The 12,315-nt window shown below is 42.4% G+C and overlaps 1 protein-coding gene across 2 annotated transcripts in view; it reads right to left on the reverse strand.

The window, feature by feature from the left end:
- Window positions 1-12,315, reverse strand: part of IGSF5 (immunoglobulin superfamily member 5) — a 93,690-nt gene that overhangs the window by 63,486 nt on the left and 17,889 nt on the right. For both annotated transcript variants that reach the window (XM_040423078.1, XM_040423077.1), the window contains exon 2: window positions 2,707-2,787. In XM_040423078.1, the coding sequence (XP_040279012.1) occupies window positions 2,707-2,761 (55 nt within the window). In that variant the 5' untranslated portion in view covers window positions 2,762-2,787. The remainder of the gene's footprint in view (window positions 1-2,706; window positions 2,788-12,315) is intronic.

The raw sequence follows: 12,315 nt of genomic DNA on the forward strand, positions 1-12,315 counted from the left end.
TCTGCTACCTTTTTTTTTCAATAAAAAGAAATTTGACAAAGAATATAACTACTATAATACTGCTCCTAAGTACAAGAATATAACTACTATATTACTGCCTCCTATGTACAAGAATATAACTACTATAATACTGCTCCTATGTACAAGAATATAACCACTATAATACTGCTCCTATGTACAAGAATATAACTACTATAATACTGCTCCTATGTACAAGAATATAACTACTATAATACTGCTCCTATGTATAAGAATATAGCTACTATAATACTGCTCCTATGTACAAAAATATAACTACTATAATACTGCTCCTAAGTACAAGAATATAACTTCTATAATACTGCTCCTAAGTACAAGAATATAACTTCTATAATACTGCCTCCTATGTACAAGAATATAACTACTATAATACTGCCTCCTATGTACAAGAATATAACTACTATAATACTGCTCCTATGTACAAAAATATAACTACTATAATACTGCTCCTATGTACAAGAATAGAACTACTATAATACTGCCTCCTATGTACAAGAATATAACTACTATAATACTGCCTCCTATGTACAAGAATATAACTACTATAATACTGCTCCTATGTACAAAAATATAACTACTATAATACTGCTCCTATGTACAAGAATATAACTACTATAATACTGCTCCTATGTACAAGAATATAACTACTATAATACTGCTCCTATGTACAAGAATAAAACTACTATAATACTGCTCCTATGTACAAGAATATAACTACTATAATACTGCTCCTATGTACAAGAATATAACTACTATAATACTGCCTCCTACGTACAAGAATATAACTACTATAATACTGCTCCTATGTACAAGAATATAACTACTATAATACTGCTCCTATGTACAAGAATATAACTACTATAATACTGCCTCCTACGTACAAGAATATAACTACTATAATACTGCTCCTATGTACAAGAATATAACTACTATAATACTGCCTCCTATGTACAAGAATATAACTACTATAATACTGCTCCTATGTACAAGACTATAACTACTATAATACTGCCTCCTATGTACAAGAATATAACTACTATAATACTGCTCCTATGTACAAGAATATAACTACTATAATACTGCCTCCTATGTACAAGAATATAACTACTATAATACTGCTCCTATGTACAAGAATATAACTACTATAAAACTGCCTCCTATGTACAAGAATATAACTACTATAATACTGCTCCTATGTACAAGAATATAACTACTATAATACTGCCTCCTATGTACAAGAATATAACTACTATAATACTGCCTCCTATGTACAAGAATATAACTACTATAATACTGCTCCTATGTACAAGACTATAACTACTATAATACTGCTCCTATGTACAAGAATATAACTACTATAATACTGCCTCCTATGTACAAGAATATAACTACTATAATACTGCTCCTATGTACAAGAATATAATTACTATAATACTGCCTCCTATGTACAAGAATATAACTACTATAATACTGCCTCCTATGTACAAGAATATAACTACTATAATACTGCCTCCTATGTACAAGAATATAACTACTATAATACTGCTCCTATGTACAAGAATATAACTACTATAATACTGCTCCTATGTACAAGAATATAACTACTATAATACTGATCCTATGTACAAGAATATAACTACTATAATACTGCCTCCTATGTACAAGAATATAACTACTATAATACTGCCTCCTATGTACAAGAATATAACTACTATAATACTGCCTCCTACGTACAAGAATATAACTACTATAATACTGCTCCTATGTACAAGAATATAACTACTATAATACTGCCTCCTATGTACAAGAATATAACTACTATAATACTGCTCCTATGTACAAGAATATAACTACTATAATACTGCCTCCTATGTACAAGAATATAACTACTATAATACTGCTCCTATGTACAAGAATATAACTACTATAATACTGCTCCTATGTACAAGAATATAACAACTATAATACTGCCTCCTACGTACAAGAATATAACTACTATAATACTGCTCCCATGTACAAGAATATAACTACTATAATACTGCTCCTATGTACAAGAATATAACTACTATAATACTGCCTCCTATGTACAAGAATATAACTACTATAATACTGCCTCCTACGTACAAGAATATAACTACTATAATACTGCTCCTATGTACAAGAATATAACTACTATAATACTGCCTCCTATGTACAAGAATATAACTACTATAATACTGCTCCTATGTACAAGACTATAACTACTATAATACTGCCTCCTATGTACAAGAATATAACTACTATAATACTGCTCCTATGTACAAGAATATAACTACTATAATACTGCTCCTATGTACAAGAATATAACAACTATAATACTGCCTCCTACGTACAAGAATATAACTACTATAATACTGCTCCCATGTACAAGAATATAACTACTATAATACTGCTCCTATGTACAAGAATATAACTACTATAATACTGCCTCCTACGTACAAGAATATAACTACTATAATACTGCTCCTATGTACAAGAATATATTTATTCTCAAATCTTCAAATTCACCTTAAAACTCAAACACTATAACTATATATAACATTGTTTGTACAGTACATGGGGATACCAGCTATTCATGATACACTGTTTCTAGGACATAATAATAATAATAGTAATAATCTGTTTTACCTTGTATCAGGCACAGAATGGTAATCCATATAAAGATCGCCCGATATCCGTCCATTAGTCAGTTTTACTTTCTCTCACTTCCTGAAACAAGAATACCATTATAGGTATGAATATGTTACAGGTAAGAATCGATAGATAGTTATGAGATAAAAACGATAGACACTGTCCATAACAATGAGTGGCTCTGGTTGCGCAAAAGGGCAGTCGTGTTTTTTTTATTTAAAGGGGTTTTCCTAGAAGAAACATTTACCAACTATTCACAGGATACATGAAAGTGTATTGTCACTGGACCCTAGTCAGCAGTTTTTACCATGTTAAACTGTGCAAACTAGGAGCAGTACAGGCATACCTTTTCTGAGGTTTTATTTTCAGGAGTAGTGTAAATATGAGGTTTTATTCTGCCAGGTTCTGCTCCTGCAAGTGCTCACTGTGAAGTGCCATCCAACCAAGAGACCACTACAGCTGTCACTCAGAGAAGGGGGGGGGGGGGCTGGAAGGCAGCTGAATGCAGTGAGTGCGTCACATTGGGCACTTGCAGGAGAAGCATCTAGCAGAGCAAAACTTAATTTTCACACTTCTCCTGATGGTAAAAGCTCCACAAAACCTATGTTTGTCCTGCTATCCCCAACCCCTAACAAGTGCTTTTTGGGATGGTCAAAACTGCTGACAGACCCCCTTTAAATACACAATGGTACAAAATGTAGCAGAGCTGATTTTGTCATATTATTTAAAAACTATTTTAATGATATCACAGAAGAAATAGGTACATGATAAATCTGCCCATCAATTTACAGCTGTACCTAGCACAAAGGCTGCAGGGAGTGACCTTCCCAAGTTCACAGCCCTCTAACTGGGCCGACATCCAAGGTTTATAGCACTGAATAGAAGAGTTCAGAATAATTGGTCATTTTGTGTTAAAATTGCAATGGTAATACAGATGGTGGTGGCTGATAGTGGTCACTTGTCTGCAGAGGATGCAAGCTTACTGATAATGAGGCCCAGCAGGGAAGAGGCACTCACTTCTGACGAGAATCTAATGTAAGAGACAATCTAGTATGAAAATTTCTTTGCCTGTTATGTAACCCTGAGCAGACAGAATGGAAATGTTTTGGTGGCGTTGTCTATAGGAGTCGCCTTTAGACACCTGATAAAAAGGTTTAGGCTGTGACCAAGGAAGCCAGAGAAAAACGAGAAACCTGATTTATCTACTGCCATTAGCCAGGTGCAAATGGTGCCTCTCCATAACGGAGAAAAGTTAATAAACTCCACTCCAGTGTCTGCAACTTTTCTTCAGCAGAGCGCCAGCCTGCCCTGTTATATTACAACTTGGCGTAGTCGGCAGGATCCTGAATCTCAAAATTCTCCCCCATGGGACCCTGCATTACACCATCTTAGGGCAAGGACTAGGATTGTTATCTGTCTGCTGCTCTCCTGCTCCATCATTGCTGCAGAGCTACTGTAGTAGGTTTACTAGGGGTAATACTATATGTTAAAGGGGCTCAACAAGATTAGAAAAAAAAGAGTCTGCTATTTTTCCAGAAGTAGTGCCACTCTTGTTCATGGGTTGTGTCTGGACTAAGACTAAGCTCTAATACCAGATACTGCCCATGGACAAGAGAGGCGCTATTTATCCTGAGACTTCTGCCTCACAGACCAGCCAACCACATCTACGGCTGATATTTTCTTTTTATAAATTATTTTTCTTTTACAATAAAGAAGCAGAAATACACTAAAAGTAGGCTAAACTCAACCAGCACACCCTCCACGTCTACGGCAGATACGAGCCACCACCTGTCTGCTGCAAGCTGTAGCTCCTGTGGACCTGCGCCATCCATCATCGCAGCTACCACCCTCTTCTAGAGAAGCTCCTACCATTGAGGTGAGCGGGGCTAAGGCCATACACATTAGAGTATCCATGGATTTCACCAGAATGGGTGGCCATTCTGACAGACTGGAGCAGTCATTGTTTTACATGGGGAACCAGCAATTTGGCAGTGACTCCGCAGAGAACCCATGCTTCCAGCTGGCAACAAAGGAAATGATACTTTTCGAGCAAGTTCTCTACTCCCCTCCACAACTTTAAAAAACATGAGCCTGGCAATTAAATTCTGTATCTCTACTTCTGACACTTAGTCCATCTGCTAGGAGTACGAGCTGCAGGCCCAAGGCAGTTTCCGCTGAAAGTACTTACACAGGATACAGTACGCAGAGTTATGTGTTTTGCTATTTTGCCTTGGAGCTCTAAAGTTCTAAAAATTTAGGAGCACTTATACTACATGTAGTGCAGCCAGAAATATTGTGTTACCTGCAGATTTTATTCATTTTCTCTTTATTCCTGTTGACTGGGCGGCATCTCCCTGGTGTGGAGCTGGAGAGCTGCTGCTCCCCCTCCCCTCTCGCAGCATCCCCATCCCACACAGGATAAGGTGGAAAGACCACAGCTTCATCCTCATTGCCCTCTCTTTATTACTGCCGAGCGGGCATGCTTTTGAAGGCATGGAGCTGGAGAGCTGCTGCTCCCATCTCACACGGCTTAAGGAAAGACTGCAACTACACGGCCATCGCCCTCTCTGCATTACTTCTGAGTGGGCATGCTTTTGGTGTTGTGGAGATGGAGAGCTGCTGCTCCCCTTCCTCTCTCACAGCATACCCCTTCTCACACACAGGATAAGATGAAAGGACCAGAGCTACACGCCCATAGCTCTCCCATTATTACTGCTGAGTGGGCATGCTTTTGACATTGAGGAGATGGAGAGCTGGTGCTCCACCTCCTCTCTCACAGCTTCTCACATGTACTACTTGTCCCAAAGGCTGCATATGGAAGAAGCAGTGGGAGGTTACGTAGTTGCTAGGCTGGGCTGGCACGCCCCCTTTCTTCTCTAAGAGGAAGTGAATTCAGCTTCGGACGACAGGGCTAAGGAGCAGAACTGACAGAGAAATCATCTTCCCCTATGGATTGCAAAAGCTAAAGTGACAAATTATGTGCCAGTTCTTTAGGGAAAGAGATACTGGATCATACAGACTGTATGGCGGCCACAAAGGAGGATCGGACAGCATTTGTCAGAGGAGGTAACACACCTACATTGAGGCTACAGACTTCTCTGCATGTGGAGGGAGCAAATAAGCTTCAGGTTCCCTATTATAGCAAAAAGGACAGAAGGGCCCTCTGTTCAGAAACTGTACTCCAGTGAGGATACTGTATATATATATCTGCAGAGACAGAGAAAGTGCACCCCTTAGGCCGGGAAAGGAGAGATTGTAATGCCTGATTAGGAGAGACACCAGCCTCCCATCTACAGCCTTAGGAATTGCATATGCCAGCTGTAAAGACTGCATTTGATGTATACAGTGCCCGTGTGAACCATCTACAAAATAACCTCAGTAAAGTACAGTGGGTTTGTTGCACTATATCCAGACACATTATTGCTTCAGAGGGGGCAGGTTTTTGCAGGTGTGGAGCTGGAAAGCTGCTGTTCCACCTTCCCTCTCGTAGAATCCTCATCTCACACAGGATAAGGTAGAAAGCCAGCTGCTACACCCCCCACACTATAAGGAAGACGTAGGCACCATCAAACTGCAGCTCCTTCATTCTCAGAATCGAACAGGGTCTCCTCTGATCACAAAGTGATTACATATGTCCCTTTAACCTTTGGTTTAAGGTGGCCCTTTTACTCTAGTTCCTCTAGACACCGTTGAGGGACCACCATGTGATGTTGTTCTCTGGAGGTGATGGTGAGGTGTGGTTCACCTCAACGGGAAATAAGTCCAGAGACTTTACTGGAGGAAATCAAGTGCAAAACAATACAGACAAGGCACTGAGCTGACTTTTCCAGTCTCCCCTCTGGTAACAGAACGTTCTGTTCTAAGGAATGGCCTGAGCTAGTTGTCCCTCTCTTTCTTAGAAGGCTGGTACCTTTGTCAAAGGGCGGGTGGCCCAGGGCCTTGGCTTAGTCATCCGGCTCACTTAATGGTAAAATGTCTGGTGACCAGGGTCTGTGGTAGAGTATCCCCGTCTCAGTATCTTCTTCTGGTCACTCATGCTGTCTGGCACAGACTTTTATATAGCTTCTAACTGAACTAGAAACTTCTGGTGGGAGGGGTCAAGCTGGAGAAGCACAGTGTAACAGAAACAATGTTGCAGTTCACAGCTGCCGCAGACTTCTATTGTGTCTGAATACAAGTCAATGGGAATGACTAAGCAGTTTACAATTCATACACAACAGTCTAACAAAGCTAAACTACATGGTCAAAGCAGGGGCGTTACTAGGGTCTGAAAACATCCGGGGCACAAGCCCAGTGTGTTGAAATTGCACATTAAAGGCATGCTTAAAGGGGTGTTCTGGTTTACGCAAATGAAGTGCAGTACTGCAGACTGCAGTCATTATATAATACAACATTCGGTAACTTTCCAATATCTGTTATGTTTCATTTCCTCACCAATGCAGAAATCTTTACTTGGACCCTTTAATATTGATGGGAGTGGACCTTGGGCAACCCCACAGATCATCCCCCCACCCGCCTTGTACTTGTTCCGCTACTTGTGGGCTGCGCGGGCATGAGTTCAGTCACTTCGGTGCGCAATCCCGTCCTGCGGCGCGCGATCCCGCGAGATCCGTGACCTCCCACGGCAGGTCTCGCTGGATCACGGGCCACAGGACGGGATTGCGCACCAAAGTGACTGAACTCATGCCCGCGCAGCCCGCAAGTAGCGGATCAGTGGAATAAGTACAAGGGGTGGGGGGATGATCTGTGGTGGGTTTCCCAGGTCCAATCAATAATAAAGGGCCCTGGAATAGCAAAATAAATAAAAAAAATGCTACCAGCATAACATTCAGGGCACCTGACAAAACATCCTGGGCTCAAGCCCCGAATGTTTTGACCTAACGACGCCCCTGGGTCAAAGGTTCACTCTGTAAGGCTTTTCCCTCCAAAACTCCTCGTAGTCACTTATGACAGCAATGGAAAATGACTAGCTTCTCAATGCACGGGCTAGAAATTCTCAAAGTCCCTTAGTGTGAACCAGTGGCGTACATAGAGAAGTAAGGACCCCATAGCAAGGATCAAACCAGGCCCCCCACACAGGACAGAAGGGTTTCTGCATAAACCCTTTTCAATAACCCTTGGGCCATTCTTCCACTGCCTCATTTGCTAAAAGTTTTCCCTTTAGAGGGTAGAGTCCTGACCAAGTTTTCAGCTCCAGTAGAAGAGCAGATGATCCCAACTGGGTCCCCTGTTGCCCTGGGCCCCATAGCAGTCGCATGGTCTGCCGCTATGGTAGTTACGCCACTGGTGTGAACTGGCTGTGCATTAACCCTTTCCATAATTCAGTGCAAATAAAGTGCGAGCTGCCTTGTGCATGAGCCCTAAAGCAGTATAAGTGCAAACAACATGGTGAGTTGATGGCTTTGCATAACACTAATAGGGGGAAATGTCTGCAAACATCCATACTCCAGAGTACCCTTGCTCCAGGGCACTACAATCACACACATGGCAAAACTGCATTAAAGGGGTTCTCCCATGACTAATGCAAAAAATGAAAATCAGACATCACACAGGACATGACAACCTCTTTCTAACAAATCTATAACCAGCCCTGTACCTCACATGGATCCAGAGATCTCCCCATTCATTGCTCTGCTAGATTTATATCAAGCTGACAGCTCAAGGGGCGTGTCTTTTCTGCTGCAGCTCAGGGGGCGTGTCCATGCTCTCCCTATTACAACTCAGGGGGCGTGTCCATGCTCTTCCTATTACAGCTCAGGGGGCGTGTCCATGCTCTCACTATCACAGCTCAGGGGGCGTGTCCATGCTCTCCCTATCACAGCTCAGGAGGCAGTTGAAGGATGAAACTGAGCATGTGCGACCATCTCAGTGAGCAGGACAAAGAAATAAGAAAAAAACAAACAGCAGGTGGCGCTATACAGAAACACTTTATTGAATAACTCAGTGGCTTTGCTAAATTTTTAATTATTGTACATGCAATTACAAAAGGATTCAGATCCAGGTGCTGGTTTGAAAACTGTAGAATATTTTTTGTGGGACAACCCCTTTAACTAAAGGGTTTCTGCTCTTTGGACAAATCATTTTAGTAAGAAGAGTCTCCCGACCAATCATCTGCGATCAGCTTCGATCTATTTCAGAACCTGGAAGAAGTGTTCAGTTTCTCTGCAGCGCCACCTCAGGGGAAATTAAGCATTGCACAGTGTCCATTCACATCAACGAGCTGTCCGAGTAATACATGTACATGTTGGATCCTTTTGTAGCCACTCTCTGTTATATACAAAGAGTAGGTCAAATGTTTTTTTTACCCCTTTAAATGAAGTTCCCTTCTGTTACCGATGCTCTTCATTAGAATGCACCTCACCACCTACAGATAATAATCTTTCTATTATGTCATGCTTGTTGATCTCAGACCAGTCCCACCACTGCCATTAGCTAATGAATTCATTCTAGTTATTGGCCAGCGGCACTGTAACATTTAACAGCTGCATTGTATGCATGCAGAGCATGTTTTAAAGGGTGACACACTGGGCAGTTGCCTAGGGCCCCCATTTCCTAACGGGCCTCCAGGAGAAACCATGACACATTTACTGCCCTCTACTACCAGGTTACATAAAATTTACTGTCTTAAATTGCCAAGGGTTTAATCATTAAAAGGGTTGTCCCACAAAAAATATTCTACAGTTTTCAAACCAGCACCAGGGTCTGAATACGTTTGAATTGCAAGTAATTACATATATATATATATTTTTTTTTATAGCTGCTGGATTATTGAATAAAAATTATCTGTATAGCGCCACCTGCTGTTTGTTTTTGTTTTTTTATTTCTCTGTGCTGCTCACTGAGATGGAAGCACATACTCATTTCCATCCTTCAGCTGCCACCAGCTGCAGCAGAAAGGACACATCCCTGAGAAAGGACACATCCCCTAAGCTGCCAGCAATGACTGGTGAGATCTCTGGATCTATGTGAGGTACAGGGCTGGTTCTGGCTTTGTTAGAAAGAGGTTGTCATGTACTGGATTATTTCTAGATATATTTTAATTTTTTTAACCATTTTAACCCTACCAAGGGTGGACATGTATGGAGGCATTATTTGCTGTTGAATGGCAGTATTTGCATATAAACATGTGGGTGAAATGTGCACATATTCTGTCCATAGTCACATACTGTATACAATAGTGCAGGGAATATGAAGGTCTTTTGACGCTGATACTTGCAGATTGTGGGACTAGGGCGCCACCTAGTGTCAATCAAGTGGAACAGCAACAAGACATCCTTGCCCATATGGATAAGGTGTTACCAAATGATTTTAATTGAATTGCCATTACAGTTTGTGTATAATATGAGTAGATCCTGATACTAGATCATTATAAGCTACATCTATTATGTCAACCTTATAACTAAAAGCCGTGCACGGCGCATACCGTACATGTTGTCCATACCAAAATTGTAATGAATTTACAAACATAGTAAAGGGAGTCACACCTTAAAGTTTTCCGGCAAATAATAAAGGTGGGGGTCTTGACAGCGCCTCTCATAATAATAGCCTCAGCGTGACTGAAGTCAGATGACAAGCTCAGCTCATCTGTGACACTGACACTGACCTACCAGGCTGAGACTCTGCTTATGGGTCCGGGTAATCCAATAAGGGGAAAAAGCTGAACTCGTCTCTGCACAGTCTCTTTCCTTAGTCCAAAATGAATGATAAATCAATCTATTCTTATACATAATACACGGTCCAGTCCCATTATTCTGACCACCTCCTACTTTCGGCATCGGCCAGCAGCGTGTAAGTCATGAAGTAAGTCCTCTGTGCTGAGCCGACTTAGTGGGTACATAAGGTGTGCTGAGTGGGCTTGGTGGGTATATAAGGTGTGCTGAGTGGGCTCGGTGGGTACATAAGGTGTGCTGAGTATGCTTGGTGGGTATATAAGGTGTGCTGAGTATGCTTGGTGGGTACATAAGGTGTGCTGAGTGGGCTTACTGGGTATATAAGGTGTGCCAAGTGAGCTTGGTGGCTATATAAGGTGTGCTGAGTAGGCTTGGTGGGTATATAAGGTGTGCTGAGTGGGCTTGGTGGGTACATAAGGTGTGCTGAGTGAGCTTGGTGGGTACATAAGGTGTGCTGAGTAGGCTTGGTGGGTATATAAGGTGTGCTGAGTGGGCTTGGTGGGTATATAAGGTGTGCTGAGCGGGCTTACTGGGTATATAAGGTGTGCTGAGTGAGCTTGGTGGGTACATAAGGTGTGCTGAGTAGGCTTGGTGGGTATATAAGGTGTGCTGAGTGGGCTTGGTGGGTATATAAGGTGTGCTGAGTGGGCTTACTGGGTTATATAAGGTGTCCTGAGTGGGCTTGGTGGGTATATAAGGTGTGCTGAGCGGGCTTACTGGGTATATAAGGTGTGCTGAGTGGGCTTGGTGGGTATATAAGGTGTGCTGAGTGGGCTTCGTGGGTATATAAGGTGTGCTGAGTGGGCTTGGTGGGTATATAAGGTGTGCTGAGTGAGCTTGGTGGGTACATAAGGTGTGCTGAGTAGGCTTGGTGGGTATATAAGGTGTGCTGAGTGGGCTTGGTGGGTATATAAGGTGTGCTGAGTGGGCTTACTGGGTATATAAGATGTGCTGAGTGGGCTTGGTGGGTATATAAGGTGTGCTGAGTGGGCTTCGTGGGTATATAAAGTGTGCTGAGTGGGCTTGGTGGGTATATAAGGTGTGCTGAGTGGGCTTGGTGGGTATATAAGGTGTGCTGAGTGGGCTTGGTGGGTATATAAGGTGTGCTGAGTGGGCTTACTGGATATATAAGATGTGCTGAGTGGGCTTGGTGGGTATATAAGGTGTGCTGAGTGAGCTTACTGGGTTATATAAGGTGTGCTGAGTGGGCTTGGTGGGTATATAAGGTGTGCTGAGCGGGCTTACTGGGTATATAAGGTGTGCTGAGTGGGCTTGGTGGGTATATAAGGTGTGCTGAGTGGGCTTGGTGGTATATAAGGTGTGCTGAGTGGGCTTACTGGGTTATATAAGGTGTGCTGAGTGGGCTTGGTGGGTATATAAGGTGTGCTGAGTGGGCTTACTGGGTATATAAGATGTGCTGAGTGGGCTTGGTGGGTATATAAGGTGTGCTGAGTGGGCTTGGTGGGTATATAAGGTGTGCTGAGTGGGCTTACTGGGTTATATAAGGTGTGCTGAGTGGGCTTGGTGGGTATATAAGGTGTGCTGAGTGGGCTTACTGGGTATATAAGATGTGCTGAGTGGGCTTGGTGGGTATATAAGGTGTGCTGAGTGGGCTTACTGGGTTATATAAGGTGTGCTGAGTGGGCTTGGTGGGTATATAAGGTGTGCTGAGCGGGCTTACTGGGTATATAAGGTGTGCTGAGTGGGCTTGGTGGGTATATAAGGTGTGCTGAGCGCAGGGGTGCACCTAGCCTTTCTGCTGCCTGAGGCAAAAATTGAAAAAGCACCCCCCCACCTATACCAAATTCATTACATATATCCCCAATACTATGCCGCTGTGCTCCCCAATATTATACTACAGAAACAGATAAACCCCCTGATAAGGTCTCATGCACACGGCTGTTGCCCGGCCATGGACGTATTGTGGTCCGCATAC

The sequence above is a fragment of the Bufo bufo genome, chromosome 3 (assembly GCF_905171765.1).
Source record: "Bufo bufo chromosome 3, aBufBuf1.1, whole genome shotgun sequence".
Taxonomy (NCBI): domain Eukaryota; kingdom Metazoa; phylum Chordata; class Amphibia; order Anura; family Bufonidae; genus Bufo; species Bufo bufo.